This window comes from Phyllostomus discolor, chromosome 1 (assembly GCF_004126475.2).
Source record: "Phyllostomus discolor isolate MPI-MPIP mPhyDis1 chromosome 1, mPhyDis1.pri.v3, whole genome shotgun sequence".
Classification (NCBI taxonomy): domain Eukaryota; kingdom Metazoa; phylum Chordata; class Mammalia; order Chiroptera; family Phyllostomidae; genus Phyllostomus; species Phyllostomus discolor.
The window spans coordinates 186,376,183-186,400,648 of record NC_040903.2 but is presented as its reverse complement, the minus strand read 5'-3'; the positions used below and the strand labels follow the sequence as shown (position 1 = coordinate 186,400,648).

General features: G+C 34.9%; 1 protein-coding gene across 1 annotated transcript in view; it reads right to left on the bottom strand.

The window, feature by feature from the left end:
• MNAT1 (MNAT1 component of CDK activating kinase) overlaps positions 1–24,466 on the bottom strand; it is a 162,682-nt gene that overhangs the window by 44,990 nt on the left and 93,226 nt on the right. The window contains exon 7 of the mRNA XM_028508206.2: positions 20,325–20,446. Coding sequence (XP_028364007.1) covers positions 20,325–20,446 — 122 coding nt within the window. The remainder of the gene's footprint in view (positions 1–20,324; positions 20,447–24,466) is intronic.

Sequence of the window (24,466 nt, the reverse complement as noted above, 5' to 3'; positions counted from 1 at the left end):
ATTTAATTACGCTATCGGTAACAGTCTCCTAATTTTATTTTTCCATATCAACTTCACGTTTCTGTAGCAATATATGCATCTCCCATGATAAGAAATTTTAATAATATAAAAACATTAATGTAATTCTAAGAAAAATATTCCAATGCTTTTTAAAAAACACTATATGCACACCTGCTATTCTCCTATCAATCCAAGCAGGAAACCATTTCTCCTCCACATCATGAGCAATAGAAAAGTACTTATTAAAACATTAATCACAGTCCATTATATTCTGACTCACTGCCAAAAGTTCCCATTACATCACTGAAAATATCTATTAACCAAAACCTGCTTCTGACAAGTTACAGGAGTGTAGTGTTTAGAATTTAGTAGTGTAAAAGTCAGTTTAAAAAGAACAGTTACACAATTGATTTTGCAGTGGCAGCAAAAATGATTCATTTTTTTCCGACATTTATTACCAAAAAGTTGATTTAACTGGTGTTTCTACTGTAAAATTATTTAAAAATTATTTCAAATTTCACCTAGCATTATTAAACACATTTACTATGAAAGTATTAAATACAGATGACTAGTTAAAGAATTTCAAAATGTGCTGAATATACCACTGTATATAAAACTATAAAGTCTTGTGTAAATATGGGCCTTGTTTAGAGCTATGTCTCACAGGAAATTGTAGCAAATGAAAACCATCCCTGTTTTTCCACTCCCACTCTTTAGGATTTATGTTTTTACATTTAAAACCAGTTACCCAGAGAAACAAAAAAACACGGTAATATTACCTTCAGATGAGAATAATGACTACTTTGGGCATTTTTATCATGTTTAAATAACTGAATATTATTAGAAGCAATGCTTAAATATATTTTGATTCTGTACCAGCAGAACCAACTATCTAGTTTCCACTTGCAGGATTTTTTGTTTGAGGAGTGCTGACACTGGCTTCTTCCAAACCAGGAAGAAGGCAGCTGACATTTTGATAATAAAGTGCTAAGAAAAAAATGCATGGAGGATATGGGTAATTATTTCCTGAAGGTAGAAACCACTTAGGGCTTATTATGACTTTGCATACTGAAAAAAACAGTAACTCAATAGTTGAAACGTGGGTAAGTGTTCTGTTTACTTATATTTTCAGAGCCCTTCTGTAATAAACATGTATTATCTTTGTAACAGTGAAAAGTCAATGAATTTATTTATGTTAATAGAAGCTCTTAAGAAAGCTACATGTAACTCCAATGATTAGGGGAAACTCAGAGAAGAAAAAGCTTACTTGTCTTAACACATTTCGTACAGGGTGGGGCAAAAGTAGGTTTATAGTTCTTCATATGGAAAATAATAACTAATAGTAAGAATGAACTCTGTGTTTGCATGCTCACAACTGTAAACATACTTTTGCCCCACCCTGTACTGTATGTATCGTCTTGCAAATCTAAATTTTTACAATATCTATTCTTTCTGAAAACAAGAATGAAGGACAGTTTCTAATAGCTTGTATAAAAATCTAATATTTCTTATGCTAGATGCTTAATTTAATTGGCAAATTCATGGTAGAAGAAGTAGGAAACATTAAAACCATGAATTATATCTTAGTTAATAAGGAGGCAGAAAAAGCAAACAGACCTAGGTTAAAATCATAGAACATGGTAACTGTAAGTTAGCAGGGTTCTTTAACCCAAAAGCCAACACGTTTTACATTTGAAAGGTTAAGAAAGCCACCAAGCTACATATGTCTAATAATTTCCTAACAGCTCAATCTGCAGATTACTTTTGTTTTTTAAAAAACTTTAGTGTCTTTAAATGGAAATACAATTTCTACATATCTTAAAAAAATAAAGTTATCTCTACAAGTGCTTTTTAAGGGAACATGAATCTTTTAGTGCATACCTCCAAATAGTTACCTGAATCCTAGCCTGTGTTCCTGAGTTCTCGCCAAGAAAATGAAGAATTAATTATTGATTGTACACTGTACAATACCTTCAATTAACAGGCTATCCAACATATAATTAAAAAAGAGACTCTTGCTGATGTTTTTAAAGGCCCTCACACTTCATGCAAGCATGAACATATTTTCCCCAAAGTGAATATAAATCTACAAGTGATTAATTTTTGTTCTACGTTTGATTACTAAAATCATTATTTACAAAACTCGAAACTATCTCTAAAAACACTTAATAATTCCAATAAGTGTTCTTTAGAACAATTTACAAACAAAAGATAAATAACGAAAATCTACTAGTCTCACTTCTTCTTACTGTTTAAGCCCTTAGGAAGCATTCCTTGATTACTACTTATGTTACAGAATACTGCCTAGGAAAGAGTTCTCCTTGGTATGATATGTGCAGATTACATATGTTGATACTTGGAAAGGAAAACGAACTACAGGGTACAATTATTCTTCATAGGCCTTTAAAAATCATTACACTTAATAAAAAAATAGAGATTACAGAAACAGAAATAGGATCTAGATTAAAAATAAAACAATTTTGAAAAAGAACCAAACTCATACAGATCATGCAGGACAATTAAATGAATCATAATTTGACATTGTTTTTATATTAAAATACCTTTGGTCTGAAAATAAAACATAATGAGAAATTATGAAATGAAGAATTATGAAATTAGGATAATGTCACAATGCAAAAATAAACAAAACCAATCAACAAAGTTAAGATGAGCTTAAACTTTAAAAATATATTAAATTTTAATATTTATGGAGCTCACTACACAGTACCAATATTCCCAGTAACAAATGTTAAATCCAATGGTAACATTTTTTCCCTCCATCTTTCCTTCCTTCTTTTTCTTCCTCCCTCACTCCCTTCATTTATTTAGAACACTCCCATCACCTCAATAAGATCCCTCCTGTCCGCTATCATAGTCAATCCCCATTCCCACCTTCAGATCAAGAGAACCAACACATGTTTTTTTTTCTTAATATATATACTTGGGAGTTTATGTTTGATACTGATTTCTATGATTTCTACAATAAAGGGTGTGAGCATTTTTATGACTCACAATTCATATTATTTTTTAGTTGAATTTACTGAGGGGACATGGGTTAATAAAATTATATAGTTTCAGGTACACAATTCCATAATACATTATCTACATGTTGTATTATGTATTCACCACCCCAAGTGAAGTCCCCTTTCACTACCATTTATCCCTCTCTTACCTTCTACCTCCCCCCACCTCCTCTTTATCTCTGGCTAAAAAATAATCTTTATGCCATTTACAATTACATTAAAATATAAAATACTTAGGGATAAATCTGACAAATTAAATACAAGACCTGTACACTAAAAATGTGCATTGCTGAAGGAAGTTAAATGTTACTCATCACAAATTAGCAAAGCAGATAAATTGCATGTATAACTCAAGGCAAACATGAGGACAGCAGAGATTAAGCTTTTAACAAAAATAGCACTCAAGTGCTATCTGAACTGTATACGGAGCTGAAAGAAAGCAAAAGGTGACAAATGGTAAGATCCCATTTTGTTTTCATATCTATTAGCCCCAGAAAAGGCAGGACGATTTTAGAGATTGATGAGGTCAGCGAGATGCTGATGAATGGTGAGATTCTATTTGTTTTCACATCCATTAGCCCCAGAATGGTTAAGATGATTTCAGGGTTTGATGAGGCAGGGAAGATACAAATGAAATCTAGCAGAAAAATTTGAAAAAAGAAAGGAAAAAAAAAAGACAAGCATTAAGAGAAATATAAAACATAATCATTATAAAATATGTGGCTCTGCTGAAAATAATATTTATATATTTACATGGAAATAATGAATATTGATTCAATTTATAATTCTATCCAGAGATAACAGGGGAAGTGAAACAAGGATAGGAAAGAAGTCTCTAAAGGCTAAATCTTCATCTCTTACATTATGATGTCAAGAGACAGGTCTAAAATTGGAAATCAAGAAGCTACAGTCTGTGTTACAATAGTTAGAAATATCTGATAAATAGTATGACAAAAAAAACAAGACTTTGAAGTGGGGCACAGTCAACAAAATTATACTGAGGCATGCAGAATCCAAGAATGGCAAAAGGCTTTGGAAAATTACCTGAAACAGCATCTTGCTCTCAGTAAAATAGATCAAAGCTATACAGAACCAACCAGCATCTTCTACCAGACTAAACAGTCCAGCACTAATAGCCAATCCTCTGTCAGCCATGTCAAGACACGAGACTGTCTGCAAGCCACAAAGAGGGCCCTCACAGATTACCTGCTGTGCTACCACCTGGATCCTGAATTTCCAGACTCTAGAGCTGTGAGAAAATAAAGGTCTGGTATTTAAGCCAAAAATAAACAAACAAACAAACAAACAAACAAACAAATGCCAATCCTTTGTATGTTTTCTTGGGAGAAGTGCTAGTATATATCCCAAAATTTGAAAACCTTTATTCACAAAGATATATGCACCCTATGTTCACTGCAGCCTTATTCACAGTGGCCAAGACATGGAAACCACCAAAGCTCCTTCAATAGACGACCAGACAAAGAAGATGTGGTACATTTATACAATGGAACACTACTCAGCCATAAGATAATTGAAATAATGTCATTTGCAACAACATGGATGGATCCTGAGAATATCATGCTAAGTGAAGTAAGTCAGATGGAAGCAGTTAAGGATCATATGATTTCACTCATATGTGGGAGATAAAACTGAATGAACAAAAGAACAAAAACTCATACACACAGACAACAAAACGGTAGTTAACAGAGGGGCAATGGGGTAAGGAAGTAGTAAGGAGGCAAAATACACGGTGAGAGAAGAAGACTTGCCTGGGTGGTGAGCACACAATGCAATATACAGATGATGTATCATGGAACTGTCCACTTGAAACCTACATAATCTTATTAACCACTGTCACCCAAAATAATTAAAAATTTTCCAATCCCAGATGGTCATCAGATCCACATTTTACCATCTTATTAGCAATTTTCCTTTCAAAGAGTACTCTTTCCAAAAATCTTGCATAAATTAAAAAATGATTACCAACCATGCTCATTATGCTTTCCCAAAGCATGGCCATTTGTTTTCCAGATCAAACCATTGCAATCCTTTAACCTAAGTAGTAGCTAACTCCTAACCATTATACATTTTTGTTGCTTTTTTTCCCAAATCCCTCTAAGTCTCCACGTCCTTCTGAAAACAATAGGGCCAACTATAATGGAGAACTTATACTTATTCTACATTAACAAGATGTTTGGTGTTACAGAGGCCTAGGACACAGGATCCTGCTGTCGGGGTCAATTCTTCTCAGGCCGCTGCACACCTAGCAAATTGGACAGCCAGAGAAATCATTTCTTTTGTTGCTGTTGTTTTGTTTTTTACCATACTTGCTCCTCTGTACAACAAAATTTTCTGTAATAAAGACACATAGCACACAGCAAGATTTTTCTTTCACTGGATTTTGTACACATAACAATGCCAGTAAAATTTTTTACTGTAAAATAAAAATAAAATTTATATCACAAAAGAGGTGGGAAAGTTACACTGAAATACCCATTAATTATACTAATTTTTGAAAACAAGAAAATGTAAGTACATAATGGACTATCACATTGTAGTTTGAGTTTTTACTTCTGCAAATTGTCAGTGAATTCACTAAAATTGATATTCTTTGTATATTTATGTTCAACAGGTAATAAATTCATATTTGTCAAATTATTTATGCTCATGATAACATCAAGAATATGTTTTGTGCCCTGGCCGGTGAGTCAACTGACTAAAAAACACTGTCCTGTGTGTACAGGACAGGTTGCAGGTTCTATCCCGTCGGGGTGCATATGGAAAGTAACTGATTGATGTTTCTGTTTCTCTCACTCTCACAATCAATAAACATATCCTCATGTAAGGATTAAAATACTAATACTAATACTAGTAATAACAATAAAGGTATCTTAATGATAAAGATGAGTTTGACAGCTTCATAAATATATATGAGTATTTCATAATAAATTCCAGAAAATGTAATACTGTTCATGTCTTTGTTTCTTTAGGATGGATTCCAGCAGCTTTCAGATGTCCCCTAGTTGAAAGATTTAAATGCAAGTAAATGCCTAAGAACTTAAGTTCTATTTCTTCAACTTTACAATCACAGGGGTATTATTGCTTACTTGAAATCTACTGCTTAAACTCAGAAATACATAGTACCACAGAGGAGCTGGAAATAGAAATTTTGCCAAAAGGAGCTGGAAGGATTCTAAAACCTTACAGACTTACTCTGGAGTGAGGCTAAATGTAGCTGAATTTGCCAGTGTTGCAGGGGCAGGTGGGGTGGAGTCTGGGGAAAATTATAAAACTGGGAGTTCTCTAGATTAACTTCTCTATAAAATACAATGTTATTAAAGAACAAAAATAAAGATGTGCTCATTGGGAGCTTACGTATTCACTATTAAATTCAAAAGTAACAACAGCAATTGTTTAAGAATTTGGACCAGCAACAGATATTTTCAGGAAGGAGTGTATTAACCAACATTGTTTAGAACTGTTGTACATGTGATAAAATAAAAAGACTTAAATTGGTTTTATTATTTTTTTAATTCTCTACAGACAATGCAACCCCTTATTGCCTGTTCCAGGGACATACCATTCCTACCCTCTCACCCTGGATATACATACCTCTGCTATCAAGTTATCAGTCACCTTTACCTGCGTTCTCACCCAAAAGTTTATGAATCACCATGCCCAACGCAACCTCATTTTCCTCATAAACAGTAACAAAAAACCACACACGGCCCTGGCCAGGTTGGTGGGAGTGCCAGCTGTGTGCACCACAGTTGCGGGTTGGTATGGGTTAAAGCACATGCAGGAACCAACCCAGGAATCCATGAATGGGTGGAGCAGCTGATCGATGTCTGTCTCTCTGTCTGTCTCTCTGTCTGTCTCCCTCCCCCTCCCTTCCTCCATCTCCCTCCCCTGCCTCTCTGCCTCTCCCCCTCCCACTTTCCCTCCTTCCTTTCCTCTCTCTTGCTAAAATTAATAAATAAGAAATTTAAAAACACATACCCAGCATAGAGACTGAGAACTTGGCTCATGCTTAGAGTAGAATAATTTTATTTTCTTTTTTTGAGAATATAAGGAAAGTTGCTACATAGCTGAATCCATTGATTTTAAATATACTACCTGAAACCATAATAATCTAAAAGCATAATAAAAATAAAGCTCATTCAGATTTTGAAAGCTCTATAAATGGCAAGGTCATACGGTACGGCAAAGAAAAATTATCCTAAGAAACTGAGCATCCAGTACTAGCTTTGCACTGCCCAAAGGTGTAACTATGAGGACAAGACTTTTTTCTTCTCCAGCCTCTCCTATGGTGACTTCATGTAAAACAGGAGTTGCACGGAGTCTCTCAAAGTCCCCACCCAGCTCTTGCAGTCTCTTTAGAAACGTATTTTTAATAACACCTAATAAATAACTGAACCTAAAGCAACTGGCACATCTATGTTGCCTCAAAGGTCCACCCCCCAACCCCAGTTCACCTCATCACAGTACATAGCAGGTTTGTCCCTCAGACATAACTCTGGGGGCAACTTTTTCATGCGTCCCACATCCAATTCATCAAAAATTCTCCGGTCTGCTATCAAAATTACATCCATAATCTGGCCGCTTCCTCAGGGTTACACAGCTGCCATCTCAGTATTATAAGCCACTATCACCTTCATCAGGACTGTTGCAACTTTGTTTCCCTTCACCCTACCATTGATTCTCCTAAAACAGACCTTTCTAAATCATGTAACATACCTAGATCCAAAATCCTCCTATACCTTCCCATCTTCTTCAAAGTAAAAGCCTAAGTCTTGGCCACCATCTAAAAGACCCTACATGATCTAACTAGGCTCAGCCTGCTTCCCACATAAAAACCTGCCACGCCTCAGACCTCATTTCCTATCATTTCCCAATGCGCTCTGCTTCAGACACTGGCTTCCTTTCTCTTCCTCATACACCCCCACCTCAGGGCCTTTGCACCATCCCCATAATACTACACTACCACACGATTAGCTCCTTTGCTTCATTCGTTTCTGTTCAAATATCATCCTATAAAAACTGCATCACTACTTACACAAAAATAGCACTCTACTCCAATCACTACATTTCCCTTTTTCCTGCTGTGTTTGTCTTCAAAGTACTAGTCACTGTCCAACAGATTCATTCATACATTTTCTATTGTTGGTTTCACCTCAGTAGAATATATACTGAATGACAGTAGGTGGTTTCTCCGTTTTACTCACTGCTATTTTCTCAGCACCTAGAAGAGAAACTGGCACAGGAGGTGCTAGATAATCAAATGAATAACAAAAGTAAAGAAAGTGCTAAATAACGAATTGTTTTCTTAATTAGCATGAGGTAAATACTATGAGACTTCATTTCCCAGTGGAGACAATTATATACTGAGTCTACTGAATTTTATAGTGATTTGAGAGGAACTGACCGAATTCCAATAATAAACTGAAACTGAACTTGCTTTAGGGTCCTAAAAGAATCTGAATTAAAACTATATTTCATTGTAATAATTTGGTTTATTTAGTGCTGCTTTTCTTTCTGAGCTTAATTTTGCAATATATTTATATTTTAAATTAATATGGTGATTTAATACTCTTAAAGTCCTTACTACAAAAGACTATTCTGGAATCAACTGCATAATTACATTTCCTCAGTGACCTTGTAATCTCGTGAGCATTTACTCTAGACTAAACAGGCTCATTCAGCTGCCCTGTGTCTGACTGTCGATGAAAGAAGCTTGTTTGACAACTGCTTCAAGCAGAAACATATTTTTTCCATGATTGCATAAAAAAGATTTAAAACTTAACACACTAGAGCCAGACTAAAACTTTAAGCATAAAGCTTCATGCTAGATATATGAGTTGATTTCTAATTCAAATGCCAACAAAAACAGACACTAAAGACATTTGTTGTCATGTCCAGTAAAGAAGAGTTAATTTATCAATACTCTCATAGTAAAAACAAAATACATACAGACAAAGCACTTAAGAGAAAAAATTCACTTTTTAAGATGACTGAATTCCAAATAAAACTCCAGATATTCACCAAAAAGAACAATTAAAATTATTAGAGCTCAGTAAAGCAGTTTGATCCAAAACAGAAGTATATTTAAGTAAGAACAAGTTGAAAGGTATAATGAAAATTTTATAGCAAGTATAAGAAAAGTTAATTTTCAAGAAATGTGTGATATGTGTGAAAACTCAATACATTTAAATGTCTATTCTTTTCTAATCAGTTTATAAGTTTAAAGCAATTTCAAATAAAATCCCTAAACTAGTGGCACTTGGTTGTTATCTAGGGGGGAGACAGAGATGGCTGTGTCTAGTTAAGTTGGTGACTTTTGTTTGATTTGTTTATTTCAATATTTTATGCAGAAAATTTTCAAATGTAGAGAAAACTTGAAAGAATCAATCAGTGCTTTGTTGCTTTAGAAGCATGAATGTATAAAAATGCTAAGAATCCTTTGAGAAAGATAAGTAGCACAGGAAGACACAAGTCTTCCACCTACAATCGCTAAGTCCCCTGTGGTAGGCAGAACCCTGAGGCGGCCTCCTAGATCCCCACCACACTGTGTGCATCCCTGCCTGCCTCCTTCCCCACTCCGCCCATCTGATGACTTCCACTGCTGAGATTATACTGCAGTAGTCCCCTGTTTTCACAGTTTGTTTTCTGTGGTTTCAGTAACCAGTAGTCAACCACAGTTCAAAAACATTAAAGGAAAACTTCTAGAAATAAACAATTCATAAGTTTTCAATTGTGCGCTGGTCTGAGTAGCATGATGAAATCTTTCACTGTCCTGCTCCATCCCACCCGGGATGGAATCATCCCTTTGTCCAACATGTCTACATGGTATATGCTTCCCCCTCATTAGTCACTTAGTAGCCATTTCACTTATCAGATCAACTGCCATGATATCGCAGTGCTTCTGTTCAAGTAACCCTTATTTTGCCTAATAATAACCCCAAAATGCAAGAGTAGTGATGCTTGCAACTGCCAAATATGCCTCAGATATGCCAAAGAGAAGCTTTAAAGTGCTTCTTGTATGATAAAGTGAAAGTTCTCTACTAAAAAAAAAAAAAATCATATACTGAGGCTGCTAAGTCCCACAGTAAAAATGAATCTTCTATTCCTGAAATTGTGAAGGTGAAAAAATTTGTGCTAGTTTTGCTGTCCCACCTCAAACTGCAAAAGTTATGGCCAAAGTATGTGGTAAGTGCTTGGTTAAGATGGAAAAGGCATTACAACTGTAGGTGGAAGACATAAACAGACAACATATTCTGCTGGAGGCAACATGCTACACCAGATGACATTCAGCCTGTATGAAGACTTCACAAGGGATCTCCTGACATGAGTAACACCAAGCCATTTACTACAGGTACAGGGTAGTCACACAGATTCTGGACTAGGTTTGGCATTTTACCACCTCACATCATCACAAGGGTGAGTATAATGCATTAAGACATTTTGAGAGACCACACATTGTTATAATTGTTCCATTTCATTTTTAGTTATTTTAATCTCTTACTGTGCCTAATTTATAAATCCAAGTTTATCATAAGTATGCATGTATATGAAAAAAAAGTATAGGGTTCAGTACTATCTGCAGTTTCAGGTATATACTGGGGACCTCAGAATGCATGACCCAGAGATGGTGTGGGGAAACACTGTAAATAGCAAAAGGGATTTTGCAGATGTAGTTATAATCTCAAATTGGTTGACTGAGAGTTAATAAAAAGAAAGATCATCTAGGTGGGCCAGACTTAATCAGATAGGAGAACTTAAAAAAAAAAGAGAGAGAGATTTCAGAGATTTTTCTCCTGCTAGTGTTAAAAATGATGAAAGTCATTGTGAATTCTACATCTGCAAAAACCCTAATGCTCCTAATAATATGAACAAACTCGGAAGACAACCCTCCATCCCTGCTCACATAGAACCACAGAACCTGCTGACACTTGGATTGCGACCACAGGCAACTAGAGCAGGGAGTCATGGTAACCCATCCCCAAAAGGCTAAGTGTAGCCCACCTAGGTAAGAATGTTGTTTTAATCCGCTTAAACCTGATGTATAGCAATAGAAAATAAATAGACAGCTTAATATTAAAACATCATGATTTTAAATTAATAATGATACTATTAAAAATTAAAACAAATTAATGGAAAAGAAAGGATAGCAGAGAAAAAATATATTAATATAGGTTCCAGCAAAGATGGAGACGTAGGTAGAAAGCCTTTGCTTCCTTGCACAAGCAAAGGGAGGATAACAACCAATCTAAAATCAATAAACAACCAAAATCACCAGAAAATCAAACTGCATGGAACTCCAACAACCAAAGAATTCAAAAAAAAATCAACCAGAACAACCAGACCGGTAAGGCGGATCTCGAAGGCCAACTCAGAAAAACCATGGCGGAGGCTGGGGGGCGGGGGCTCACTGCCAAGCTCCGTGGAGCTACAGGGGAGGGAGTAACTTAAGGGGAAAACTGAGACTCAGAGCTGCCTGTGGGCTAAGGCTGGGGTTGCCGAGGTGGGAGATACTTCCACTCTGGCACCAGAGTCTGTTGAAAAGGGGGGCTAGGAACAAGCAGGCAAGCTGCACTGTTCCCTCTTTGGCCCCTCCCACACAGGCAGTGCAGCAAAGAGGGTTGCCTGGGTGAACACCTAAGCCCCCGCCTCCTTACAACCTAACAGCTGCGCCAAGACAAAGAAATATGGACCAAATGAAAGAACACAGCAAAACCTCAAAAAAAGAACTAAGCGATGAGGAGATTGCCAACCTATCTGATGAAGAATTTAAAGCCCTGGTAATCAAAATGCTCACAGAGCTGATTGAAATTGGTCGAAAAATGAAAGAACAAATGAAAGATACCCAAAATGAAATAAAGCAAAATATTCAGGGAACCAACAGTGACAAGAAGGAAACCAGGATTCAAAGCAATGATTATGTTCCAGAATTTGGAACATAAGGAAGAAATAAACATCCAACTAGACCAGAACGAAGAAACAAGAATCAAAAAAAAAATGAAGAGAGGCTAAGGACAAGTTAGTTCTCTGGGACAACCTGAAACATTCCAATATCCAAATTATAGGGGTCCCAGAAGGAGAAAACAGCAGCAAGAAATTGAAAACTTATTTGAACAAATAATGAAGGAAAACTTCCCCAATCTGGAGAAGGAAATAGACTTCCAGGAAGTCCAGGAAGCCCAGAGAGTCCCAAAGATGTTGGATCCAAAGAGGAACACACCAAGGTACATCATCAAGTTACCCAAGATTAAAGACAAAGAGAAAATCCTAAAAGCAGCAAAAGATAAGGAGACAGTTACCTACAAAGGAGTTCTCATAAGACTATCAGCTGATTTCTTAAAAGAAACCTTACAGTCAAGAAGGGACTGGAAAGAAGTATTCCAAGTCATGAAATGCAAGGAACTACACCCAAGATGACTCTATCCAGCAAAGCTATCATTTAGAATGGAAGGGCAGATAAAGTGCTTCCCAGGTAAGGTCAAGTTAAAGGAGTTCATCATCACCAAGCCCTTATTATATGACACATTAAAGGGCCTTAATCTAAGAAAAAGAAGATCAAAATATGAACAATAAAATGACAACAAAATCACAACTATCAACAAATGAACCTAAAAGAAAAGGAAAACAAAAACTAAGCAAACAACCAGAACAGGAACAGAACCAGAGAAATGGACATCACACAGAGGGAGTTCAGTGGGGAAGGGGAAGGGAGGAATGGGGGGAAAAGGTACAGGGAAGAAGAAGCATAATTAGTAGGCATAAAATAGATGGGGAGAGATAAAAAATGGTATAGGAAACAGAGGACTCAAAGAACTTATATGTACCACCCATGGACATGAACTAAGGGGGGGCAGGAAATGCTGGAGGGTTGGGGGGCAGAGTGGAGGGGGGATAAAGTGGAAAAAATTGGGAAAACTGTAATAGCATAATCAATAAAAAACACTTAAAAATATATTAATATAACACATCAATGGAGAAAAAAGGATTATTAAATAAATTATTCTGGGTAAAATAATTTACTATGTTGAAAAAAGTAAAAATTACTTTATATATCCTCACAACAAAATAAATTCCAGATGGATTAAGTGATTAAAAGTAAAAATTGAAGCTGCATAAAAATTAGGATATATATATAAACACACACACATATATGTGTATGTCTGTGTGTATGTGTGTGGGTATATATATATCCACACACACACACATATATAATAACGTTTTGTGCTAGTTTAGGATTTCCTAAGTAGAACAACATTGGAAAATTAACAGGACCTCATCAATATATTTTACTGCTCAGAGATTAAAACTACTTCATATCATAAATAATATAAAAATAGTGAAAAATTTAAAATTTCAAGGTTAATAGTCTTAGCATACAGCTGACTCATATAAATAAGAACAATACTATACCAACAGGAAAGGGGACACAGGGCATAAACAGACAATTCCTACATAGGGAAGAAAAGAGAGAAAATAATTACTAGGGGGACTATGCAACAAATATAAAGACACAGAATCTCCTAAGAAAACGAAACAGCATATGCAATGGCACAAAAATGTGTGAGGCACCATGAGGTTCTTAATAAACACTGAGTATAAGAAGGGCAGGATATATGGCTATGAGGGTAGATGGGGTCAGATTATGCAGGTGAAAATGAGATTCACCATCTCAGGGAAAGGCAACCATGAGGAAAGATTTAAGAAGGGAGACAAAGAGAGCATTATAAGAAAAAAATATTGTTACAATACCTTTAACATCTCATTTCAAATTCTTGTGATATAAAGTTTGATTTATCAATTTTTAAGAGTAAAAGAAAGTATCTCCAAGATTACCATGAAGGTGGATCTTCTATTATGGGGGGACTATACCTTATTCTAGTCCCTCAAGAATGAACACTCGCAATTGCATTGCCATTAATAGTAATGGATTTCTAACAAGTCAGTTACTTTTGCTCAGTAAGTTGGTTTTTGTTAATGTAGTCCATGGCCACACACACCAAAAAAATGACAGATGCTGACGGTGATCAAACAAGAAACTCTCTTCTAATTATCATCAGGTTCTAATTAATTTACTACTATCATTACTACTGCAAATTTTTTTCACTAACTTTGTAATAATAATTAAATCATCTATCATCTAGTTAGAAAGGACTCAAGACATTAAATCACCAGAGTTTAAATCTATTAGTTATGTTGGTAGAAGAGACATAAATAAACATGTGCATTTGGCTACAATGCTCTACAATACTCTACCACAAAGAAACATACAGGAATGTTCTACATGAGTCTACGGCCATGCCACCCTGAACGCGCTTGGTTTTTTTTGACCTCGGAAGCTAGGCAGTGTTGGGCTTGGTTAGTACTTGGATGGGAGTAATGTTCTACATGAAATTAAGATTAAATTTTTATTCTACAAAACTTTGGTAGCAAACTGAAAAATATACATCTTACTTAAAGATCATATTTTATTTCTATAATAGGTTCACAAATGAACAGCTCATGTTAAGTGAATCACATATCTATTTAAAACAGCCGTGATACCTGATTAAATAATTTGAAATTGATAAATACAGCTGATTACTGCTTATAACTTACATCAGTTACAGGAATAATTCTTCTTTGGGTGGAAGGTAGTAAAATATTCACTAGAAAGGCAGTTGATTATTACAAAGACAGTCTCACAGTGCCGATCAATGAGACTTCACAGAACTAACCACTAAAGCCATAGTCTGGGGAATTTCAATTAGCAGTTAAGTTTTCCCAATGCTTGCTCCCACTGGCACAGAATTAATAAGACATGTTTACATTGCCTTCAGCAAACCAGAAGAGTACTGCAAGTGCAATTTGAACTATAACTATATATTCATAATACCCTTCTGAATGAGAAACTCTCACTTATTCTTCATCTACGTCTAAAGTTTAACTAACTTTAGAATAGATCTCAATAAAACTGCCTAAACTGTCACAGTAATGTACTTTTGATTTCATCCTTTATCAAAGTTATCCATGAGGACAAAAACAGTTTTTAGGCAGCCTTCTTACAAAACCTTGTTACCTACTCCTAAAAATATGTAATTAAAGTTATTTCGAAAGTGCCTGCATCCACAGTTTTGCACCAACTAAAGTGAAGCTGTAAGTGCACTATTCTTAACTTCATGTCATAAAGATTTCAAAGCAGATATAAGAAAATGGAAATGAGGTAATTTACTCTCTATTTGCCTCTAAAGAAACTAAACTTGTTCCTGCTGAAGAATAACACAATGTGAAAAGGAAATTTTGTTGTAATAGGAAAATAAAAAAGATAGGAGGAGAAGTTGGAGGTTTGGGGGAAAGGGGAGAACCTGCTGAAAAGGGATAACCGGGGCTTATCGGATGCAACCTTCTGGCAAAGATGTGGACAACTCTTGGGACAGATGTGTAACGATTACATCTTTAGTTAATTGAGATCATATTCTTTGAACCTTCGAGGACACCAAATCATTCTCTGAAAAGTCACTTCACAGAGCAACTTCCTCAGTTTCTGTTTTTGAAAATGATAGTAGGCAAAAATGTATTCTTAATCAGAGTAATAAGAAAAAGGTAAGAAAGCACATTGCTTCTAATAATTCCATAATAGAAAATGAACTAGTACTATAAAAAATGATTGGTGTTTATTTTGCCAAATGTTTAGGTGTTAGGTCACACACATTACCGAAGAGATTGCTGAGCTACTAATCCCAGCTTCACAGAAAACTGTAACTATCTGTATGGAATTTAACCCTTTTCTCAAGGTAGAAGATTAAAGAGAAGGAAGGGATGAGATACATTCTATTTTGGTGTATAAGTAGTTCTATGTCAAGAAAAATCAAATGTTTCTTTAGCAATTCTCGTATCACTCTTGTTGATCTAAATTCCTCTACTCCTTATCCAGAAATGTTTAAAAGAAATTTACACTGGGCTATTGCTCAAAATAATACATATTTCTTTGTAATCAAAACAATTTTCCTTCTTAACTTTTGTGGACACAGAATACATGTACAGTCTTTGTTGAGAGAAACAAAAGTCTACTTCTAGAAAGCTGGAACCAACTGTATTCTAAACAGCCAATGGTTAATAATGAAGGACCCCAACAACCATCACTCCCCCTTCCCCACCAAAAAAGCAACCCAGCTTTCTTTATTTCAGTTTACATAAAATTTTAGGCATGAAAAACTTGGGAAAAAGTATAAACACTATTGGTATACCTTATCTAAAAAACACTTATCCTACTTTTTAAAATCAAAACCATAATGGTAAAGGCAGAAGTAAATTAAGAAGGTTCCAAACAATTCCAAACAATCAAAGGTATTGCCAAAGTGTATTCAATGTAATACTTCACGACAAGAAAAACAAGAAAAAAAGTCTATTAGGCTATATCTATTTTACACAAAATTCTATCAGCATTAATTAGTCAAATAATATATATACAGTGTGGGGTGAAAGTACGTTTACAGTTTTTAGTATGTGAAACAGAGATTGTTCTTGTATTGTTTATTAATTATTATATTATTTTCTATACAAAGCACTGTAAACCTACTCATCCCACCCTGTACATAGCAGCACAAATCATCGTAACAGATTAAAAGAGAAAGATGAGGAGAATATTTCATTAAAGAGACCCAATAAAAATCAGCACTAACTGAACAATAAATGGGAAAGGAAATGAACTACTAAAAAAGAAAAAAAACAGCCAAGGCTAGCTGCTGAGGAAAGGCAAAGGTTATAGATGCCACTGAGGGAGGAATAGAAAACCTATTGCAACCCTCTCCAATCCTATACTGACACAACAAAAGCCTTCAACTATTGAGGAAAGCAGGATACCCACTCTTACTCAAGCTAACACTCTGATCCAAAGCAGAGATCAGGGGAGGGACGGGAAACTGTATTATACTCAAGAACTCCCACTGCCTCCAAAACAAGATGTTGTTCAGTTGGGGGGTTGAGAGAAGAAGAGCAAACCCACTGGCACCCTGATGTACATAGGAGACTGCAGTTGTTTCCCTCAGGGACAGAGATAGGTGCACTGAGAAGGCACAACCCTGAGGCTCCAGCACACAGGGCCTCCTAAGACTAAAGCTCAAACAGGAGAACTAGGAAACCCCTTGCTCCCACCACACAACATACTCCAAGTAAAAAGGAAGAGCAGTCTACTGCTGAGGAGGGATATCCAGAGAAAATCCCTTCAGCACTACAGGCCTAGTATTAGACACAAAGAAGCAACAGACCACAACTGGAAGGATTTGAAGCCATGATACTCTGATGGTAACAATAGCAACCACAAAACCCAAAATGAGATCAAACTACAGATTTAATATTCAACTCCCTACACTAATGGCCTGACAAGAAAAAAAGGGCATAAATATTATTTATCTCAATCTCTACTGTTCTTTTGCACAAAATGTCCAATATGCAAGCAATCATTACAATAAACACAAAAAATAAGAAAAAAACAAATTTATCATCAAGACATAGAACAGTCAACAGAACTAGACCACAAGATGTCACAAGTATTGAAGAGGCACTGTAAAATAACATAAGTTAAAGGATCTAGTGAGAAGGGTGGATAACATGTAAACACACAGGGAATTTCAGCAAAGACATGGAAATTACAAAAAGGAGTGAAATAGAAATGCAATATATGAAAACTGCAGTAACAGAAAGAATTCCTTTGATGAACTTATCAAAGGAAGGACACAAAAAGAAGAATAAGTGAACTTGAGGATAGGATAAGAGGAACTATCCAAACTTCTGAAACACAAATTTAAGAAAAGATTTAAAAACACAAAACAGACCATCCAAGAACTGTAAAACAACATCAGATGGTCTAACATATATGAAATCAAGTCTCAGAATGAAAAAAGAAAAATGGAGCAAGATAAAAATAATGAATTATAGATTCAAGAAGTTCAAACAAACTTGTAAAGCTCAGAGAAACTATATGTTTATACATAATGCAAAAATATGAACATTAAGATGACAACAAACTTACAACTATCAACAACTAAACCTAAAAAAAAAACCCAAAATCGAACTAAGCAAACAACTAGAACATGAACAGAATCACAGAAATGGAGATCACACAGAGGGTTATCAGCAGGGAAGGGGAGGGGAGAATGGGGGAAAAGATACAGGAAATAAGTAGCATAAATGGTAGAAAGAAAATAGACAGGGGGAGGTTAAGAATAGTATAGGAAATGTAGAAGCCAAAGAACTTATAAGTACTACCCATGGACATGAACTAAGGTGGTGGTGGGGGGGGCAGAGATGCAGGTAGGGCAAGCTTGCAGGGTGGAGGGGAATAAAGAGGGGGAAATGGGACAATAGCTGTAATAGCATAATCAATAAAATATATTTAAAAAATGCAAGATCCTTGCAGAAAATATAGTAAATCTCGCTTTTTAAAATCTAATCTGGAAATTTCAACCTATTATTTGTAGTATTAAGACCTTGTGCTATCCAATATGGTAGCCACAAGTCACGTGTGTTTATTTAAGTTAAAATGAATACAATTTAAAATTCAATTATTAACTTGCACTAGACACACTTAAATGTTCAGTTAAAATGTGCAAGTGGTGGCTACTATCTTCAATAGCACTGACAGAGACTATTTCCATCACTTCTGAAAGTCTCTTGGATGATGTCTGTTTAGAACATTCACATTTCATGTAATTACTGATAGAGTTAAAACTGAATCTACCACCATGCTATTTGTTTCCTAATGATCCCCTTTATTTTTGTCCACTCTTCTCTTGCCCTCCGTTTTTTTTATATCATTTTCTCTGATATGGATTTATTCATGATCCCACTTTGTTTTACATTTTATTAGTTGTTCCAGGGTTTATAGTAAACATGTTTAACTTATAGTCTATCTCCAGATATTACTACATCAATTCACACATAATAGGAGATCACTGCAACAGCAGTTTTTTCCCTGTTCCTATCCATTGTATTAACTGTTGTCATACACTGTTTTTATACCTGGCCATTTCCATAATCTTTCAAATGTAATTTTGAAATTGTCAGAAAATGAATCACAGTGTAACAGAGGAATACTATTTAAATATTTGTCTTCACTGACATAAAAAATAAAGATTTTAAGAAAACTTATTTTAGAGATACAGAGTTCTGGCTCTTCGTTACCAAGAGAAAAGAAATCAATGTCTAAATCACTTACAACTTTTACATCATACAACCCTATATCGTTTGTCTCCTCAACCTTCAATTTCAGCATTTGGGTCAATTATTTGATAAATTTGTTATCTCAAACTCAAATGGGGTTTTAGTTTTTGTTTCACACCCTCCTGACTTTATGCTTGGAGATCATAGGACATTAAGAGTACAGAAAATCATAAGATCTACCAAAGAACAAATATGTAAATTATCCATCATTTTAATAGTAATTTCCCCTTGGAACCTCTATGTTCATATGCAAAACACTATGTATCATCTTTAAGATTCTGATTTTGTTTTTAAAGATGCATGTAGATGTTATGTGTTTCATCTATCTTATCTTTGCTGTTAGCATCTTTTTTAATTAGTTGGTTTCATTGCGCTGATTATTTTCTTTTCAATTATATCTTTACACTATTTTATTTTGTTAGAAAACCAATTCTGGGTCATCTTTTCATTTGATAATCTATGTTGAAGTACCACAGCAAAATATGATTTGCTCCATCCAACAAAGTCTGTGCCTGTACTCTTCAAGTATACAAATACCTCCCATGTCCCTGAGAAAGACTATAATCAAATCCATCACTCACAGAAGCCATGATCCCACATTCATTTTCAAAACGAATGCATACGACTTTTGAGCCACTGGTCACCCCTACATTATAACTTTTCACAAAATGTATTCTGTGGCTAATTTCTCATCAATACAGTTTCACTGTAGACAATACACAGTGAGTGAATCTACTCTTTTTCATGGGAAGGAGTTTAACTCTCATATTTTACTGGCATACTACTAACTAAATTAAGCCCCTTTTTCCTTTTTAAAAAAAGGGGGGGTGCTGAAAATGAATAGCTACTTCAGTATGGCTGCCAAGGACAGCCTTAAAAAGGAACTAATATAATCCAATCTCAAAAAAAAACTAACAAAACCATAAAAAATTATGTATTAACTTACTATTAAGCACTATTCTTTTTATAAAAGGGAATAAAATTCTGTAACTTCAAAATCTAGTAATGGTAAAATGTCAGCTGAAAAAGGTAAAAACAAAGCACTAAACATTGGCTCTTCAATGAGAAGTTCTTCTGGGTACTCACCCAAGTCTTCCTAGCATCTCAAACTCAGGAACTTGTGGTCCACATGTCTCTACTTGCAGAGGGTGGTATTCATATAGAGCTTCTTCAAGCTTTTGAATAGGTGCCAAGGAAATATGTTGACCCTGTTAAAAAAATGAAAGACAGTGGTAACAGATGCACAACAATGTGCATATATATAATGCTAAGAAACATATATTTAAAAATGATTAAAGTTGTAAAGTTTACATTATATATATATATATATATATATATATATATATATTACCTCAATTTCTAAAGATGGGTTTTGAATATTCTAATATATTCATTTACTTTACTGAAATAATGCACAGGGGAAAGAGAATAGAAGTGAAATATCTGGAAAACTTCATTAAGATTATTTTAACCCTTAACTTTTATATGTTTCACAGCCTTTTAAAATAAACATGAAACTGTCAAGCTAAATCTTATACTATCTCACAGTAATCCAATTGCTAAAAAATGAATCTGACTACAGAGCATTCCATTCCTTAAGAAGAGGCCAGCCTACCTTGTTGATAGTAGCCATTCTAACAGGTATGAGGCAGAATCTCATTGTAGTTTTGATATGCATTTCCCTAAAAGCTAGTAAGTTGCGTATCTTTTCATATGTCTTCGCCATTTGTATGCTTTCTTGGGAGAAGCGTCTGTTCAGGCCCTCTCCCAATTTTTTAATTGGATTGTTTGTTTGGTATTGAGTTGTATGAATCCTTTACGTATTTTAGATATTAATCCCTTGTTGGAGCTGTTGTTTGCAAGTATGAAATAAATACCATTATCCTTTATGGGTGAGAAAGGAGTTTACATAAGTTACTTAGCAAGGTCACACTATAGTTAATGGCAGGTTGAAAATTAGAAGCCAAGTCAAATTCTAAAGCCCATGTTCTTTTCCCCTAACTTCCTTATTTTATAGATTAAAAAAACTCTAAATGTCCCAAAATATAAATTTTCCTAAGGTCACACAGAGTCATATTTCCTAATTCCTGTCCAGTGTGGGTTCTACTATACCGCAATGCCTTTTAATGTCCTATTTTTAGACAATATAGTCACAGTTGCTCAATTTGAAACTTTGATGTTTGCCCTGGCTGGTATGGCTCAGTGGATCAATCAGAGGAGTACAAATTGAAAGGTTGCTGGTTCAATTCCTGGTCAAGGCACATGCCTGGGTTGTCGGCCAGATCCCTGTTTGGGGGCATGAGAGGCAACCAATCAATGTTTCTCTTCTCCTCTTTCGTCCTCCCTTCCCCTCTCTCTAAAAATAATAAAACCTTTTAAAAAAATTAAAAAGACAAAAATGAAACTTTGATGTTAATAAGCAAATCCTAGATGGTTTAAAAAAATTTTTATAAAAATTCTAATAACTCAGATATGGTCAAAACACTATAGGGTCAAAAAAGAATTTTTTAAATTATGGTATTTAAAGAGAAATAAACATTATGACACTTAGAAAGAAATTACTCAGTGGTAATTCTGTTTACCATGATCATAAACGATGCAAAACCTGGCCTTATAACATTCAATCTATCCTACCCCACAAAAAAACCTGGTGTGAGATAGATGCTAAATTTCTTAAATCCAAAGCTTGGGAAGAATCTAACAGGAAAAGGCAGTGGCATAATTAAAATTTTTTTTAAAAAACTTCTTTAAAAAAGACCAGTGCTATATGTTGTATCTTGAGACAATAACAGACAAACATCATTGGAGAATGGGTATATAAGGAGGCAGGGGTGGGCAGAGACTGAATCAGTATAGCATAGCTTAAATTATAGCCAGAAAATACTCCAGGACTAATTTAAACTCATATGATAAAAAATCAGACCCTTAAAACAATGTAAAATATTCTATCGCCATTAAGTTATAAAATCAGTGATAAAACAAACAGGAAAGCAAATTATGAAATTGCTCCTTTATGAAAAGCAATTTAGTAAACCACTAAAATACATATTTTGACGCAATGATTCCAGCTGAACAATTTATAATAAAAAAGTCAGATATATAATCAAATTTTTATTCAAAAGACCATTCATCATAGGCTAACTTATAATTAAAAAAACCAAAAGGATCATAAATGTTCAACAATATTGGGAAATTTAAGTAAATATGAATTCAACTGTAATCATGTGTATGTCATTTAAAATTATGTTAAAGAGGATTTAATAAAATATTAAATATATAATCAGGATGACCTAAATTATTTTTAAATCTGCATAAGATCTATAATGAAAAGTATGAAAAGGTTCACAGTAATTATTTGTAGGTGATCAGATTATGAACTATTTATACTTTTATTTTTATACAGCATTTTCTAAATTGGCCAAAGTAGATATATTATCTATGTATAACCATTAAAAAGATAATAAAAATATACTCAGAACCATACGGAATACCATTATTGGAAAAAATTAGAATAATCATACTACAAAACAACTGATCTGGTCTCTTCAATAAGTCAGTGTCATGAAAAACAACAACTGCTAAAATGACTTTTATTTGCCAGGCTAGCCTCATCTTTAACATATTTGCTAATAAACCCTATAACTTTCTTTAACTTTCTGTATAATTATCTCCTTAATATCTGTCTCCCCATGAGATGGTAAAGCCCTATATTCACAGCCGTAATTTACAGCACAGTGCCTGGAATCAAAGATCTGCTCAAGCGTTTTACTGAATGAACGAATAATATGAAACAGCAGGAGAACAGCCATTTGCTATAGAGGTATGAACACTAAGAAAACTGTAAGATTAGAGTCAGGTTTCCAAATTCAGTAAATTAAAAAAATGTTCTTACTGGAGTTTGTGGCTCTGGGGAGAGAACTGAAGGGATAGCTGTGGGGACCCCTGTGCTGAGTCCCTCTTCCACACCACAGAAACAATTTTTCTTGGGTAAGCACTATCTTTCTTAGAGCATCAGCCTGGGGACTGAAATAGCTCAGAAGCCTGAGCTGTGTGGTCCCCTCCTTCCACATTCCCCTAAGCTTCAATGGCACCCTCTGGACTCCCTGTTCCCACACCGTGCATTGCACATGCCATGCTGAAAAGTCAGCTGCCTGCACCAGGGTGTAGTGGTCTGGCAGACTCGGGGGTGTCAGTGACTGAGTGTGTAGCTTTGGGGTGGGGGCCACACAGAAACAAAAGCGGTTGTAAGAAAATATTAAAAACAATTATATGCTAAAAATTTAGACAATCTAGAAATGGATAAATTCCTAGAAACATACAATCTCCCTAAACTGAATCAGGAAGAATCAGAAAATCTGAAAAGACAGATTACAACTAATGAAATTAAAACAGTAATCAAAAAATGTCCAACAACAAAAGCCCTGGACTGATGGCTTTAAGGGTGAATTTTACCAAACATTCAAAGAACTGACACCCAGCCTTCTCAAACTAGTCTAAAAATTTCAAGAGGAGGTAAAACTCCCAAGATGATTTTATAAGGCCAGCATTATCACAATTGCAAAACCAGATAAAGACACTACAAAGGAAGAAAATTATAGGCCAATGTCCCTGATGAATATACAGTAGATGCTAAAAATCCTCAACAAAATATTAGCAAACCAGATCCAGCAATACATTAAGAAGGTGATACACCATGATCAAGTGGACTTTATTCCAAGGATGCAAGTTTGATACAAGATCCACAAATCAATAAATGTGATACACTACATAAACAAAATGAAGGATAAAAACCACATGATTGTATCATTAAATTCAGAAAAAACATCTAACAAAAATGTAGCACCAATTTATGACAAAAACTCTCAGCAAAGTACAATAGAAGGAGCATATCTTAATGTAATAACGGCCATATATGACCCACTGTCAACAGCATACTCAATGCACAAAAACTACAAGCCAGGGATATCCGCTTTCACCTCTCTTATGACAAACAGTACTGGAAGTCCTACCCACAACAATCAGACAAAAAGAAGAAATAAAAGCCATCCACACTGAAAAGGAAAAAATAAAATTGTCATTATTTGCAGATGACATGATACTCTATATAGAGAACCCTAAAGATACCACCAGAAATCTACCAGAACTGATAAATGAATTCAGTAAAGTAACAGGATACAAAATAAGTATCCAGAAATTGGTTGTATTTTTATACAACAATAATGAACTAT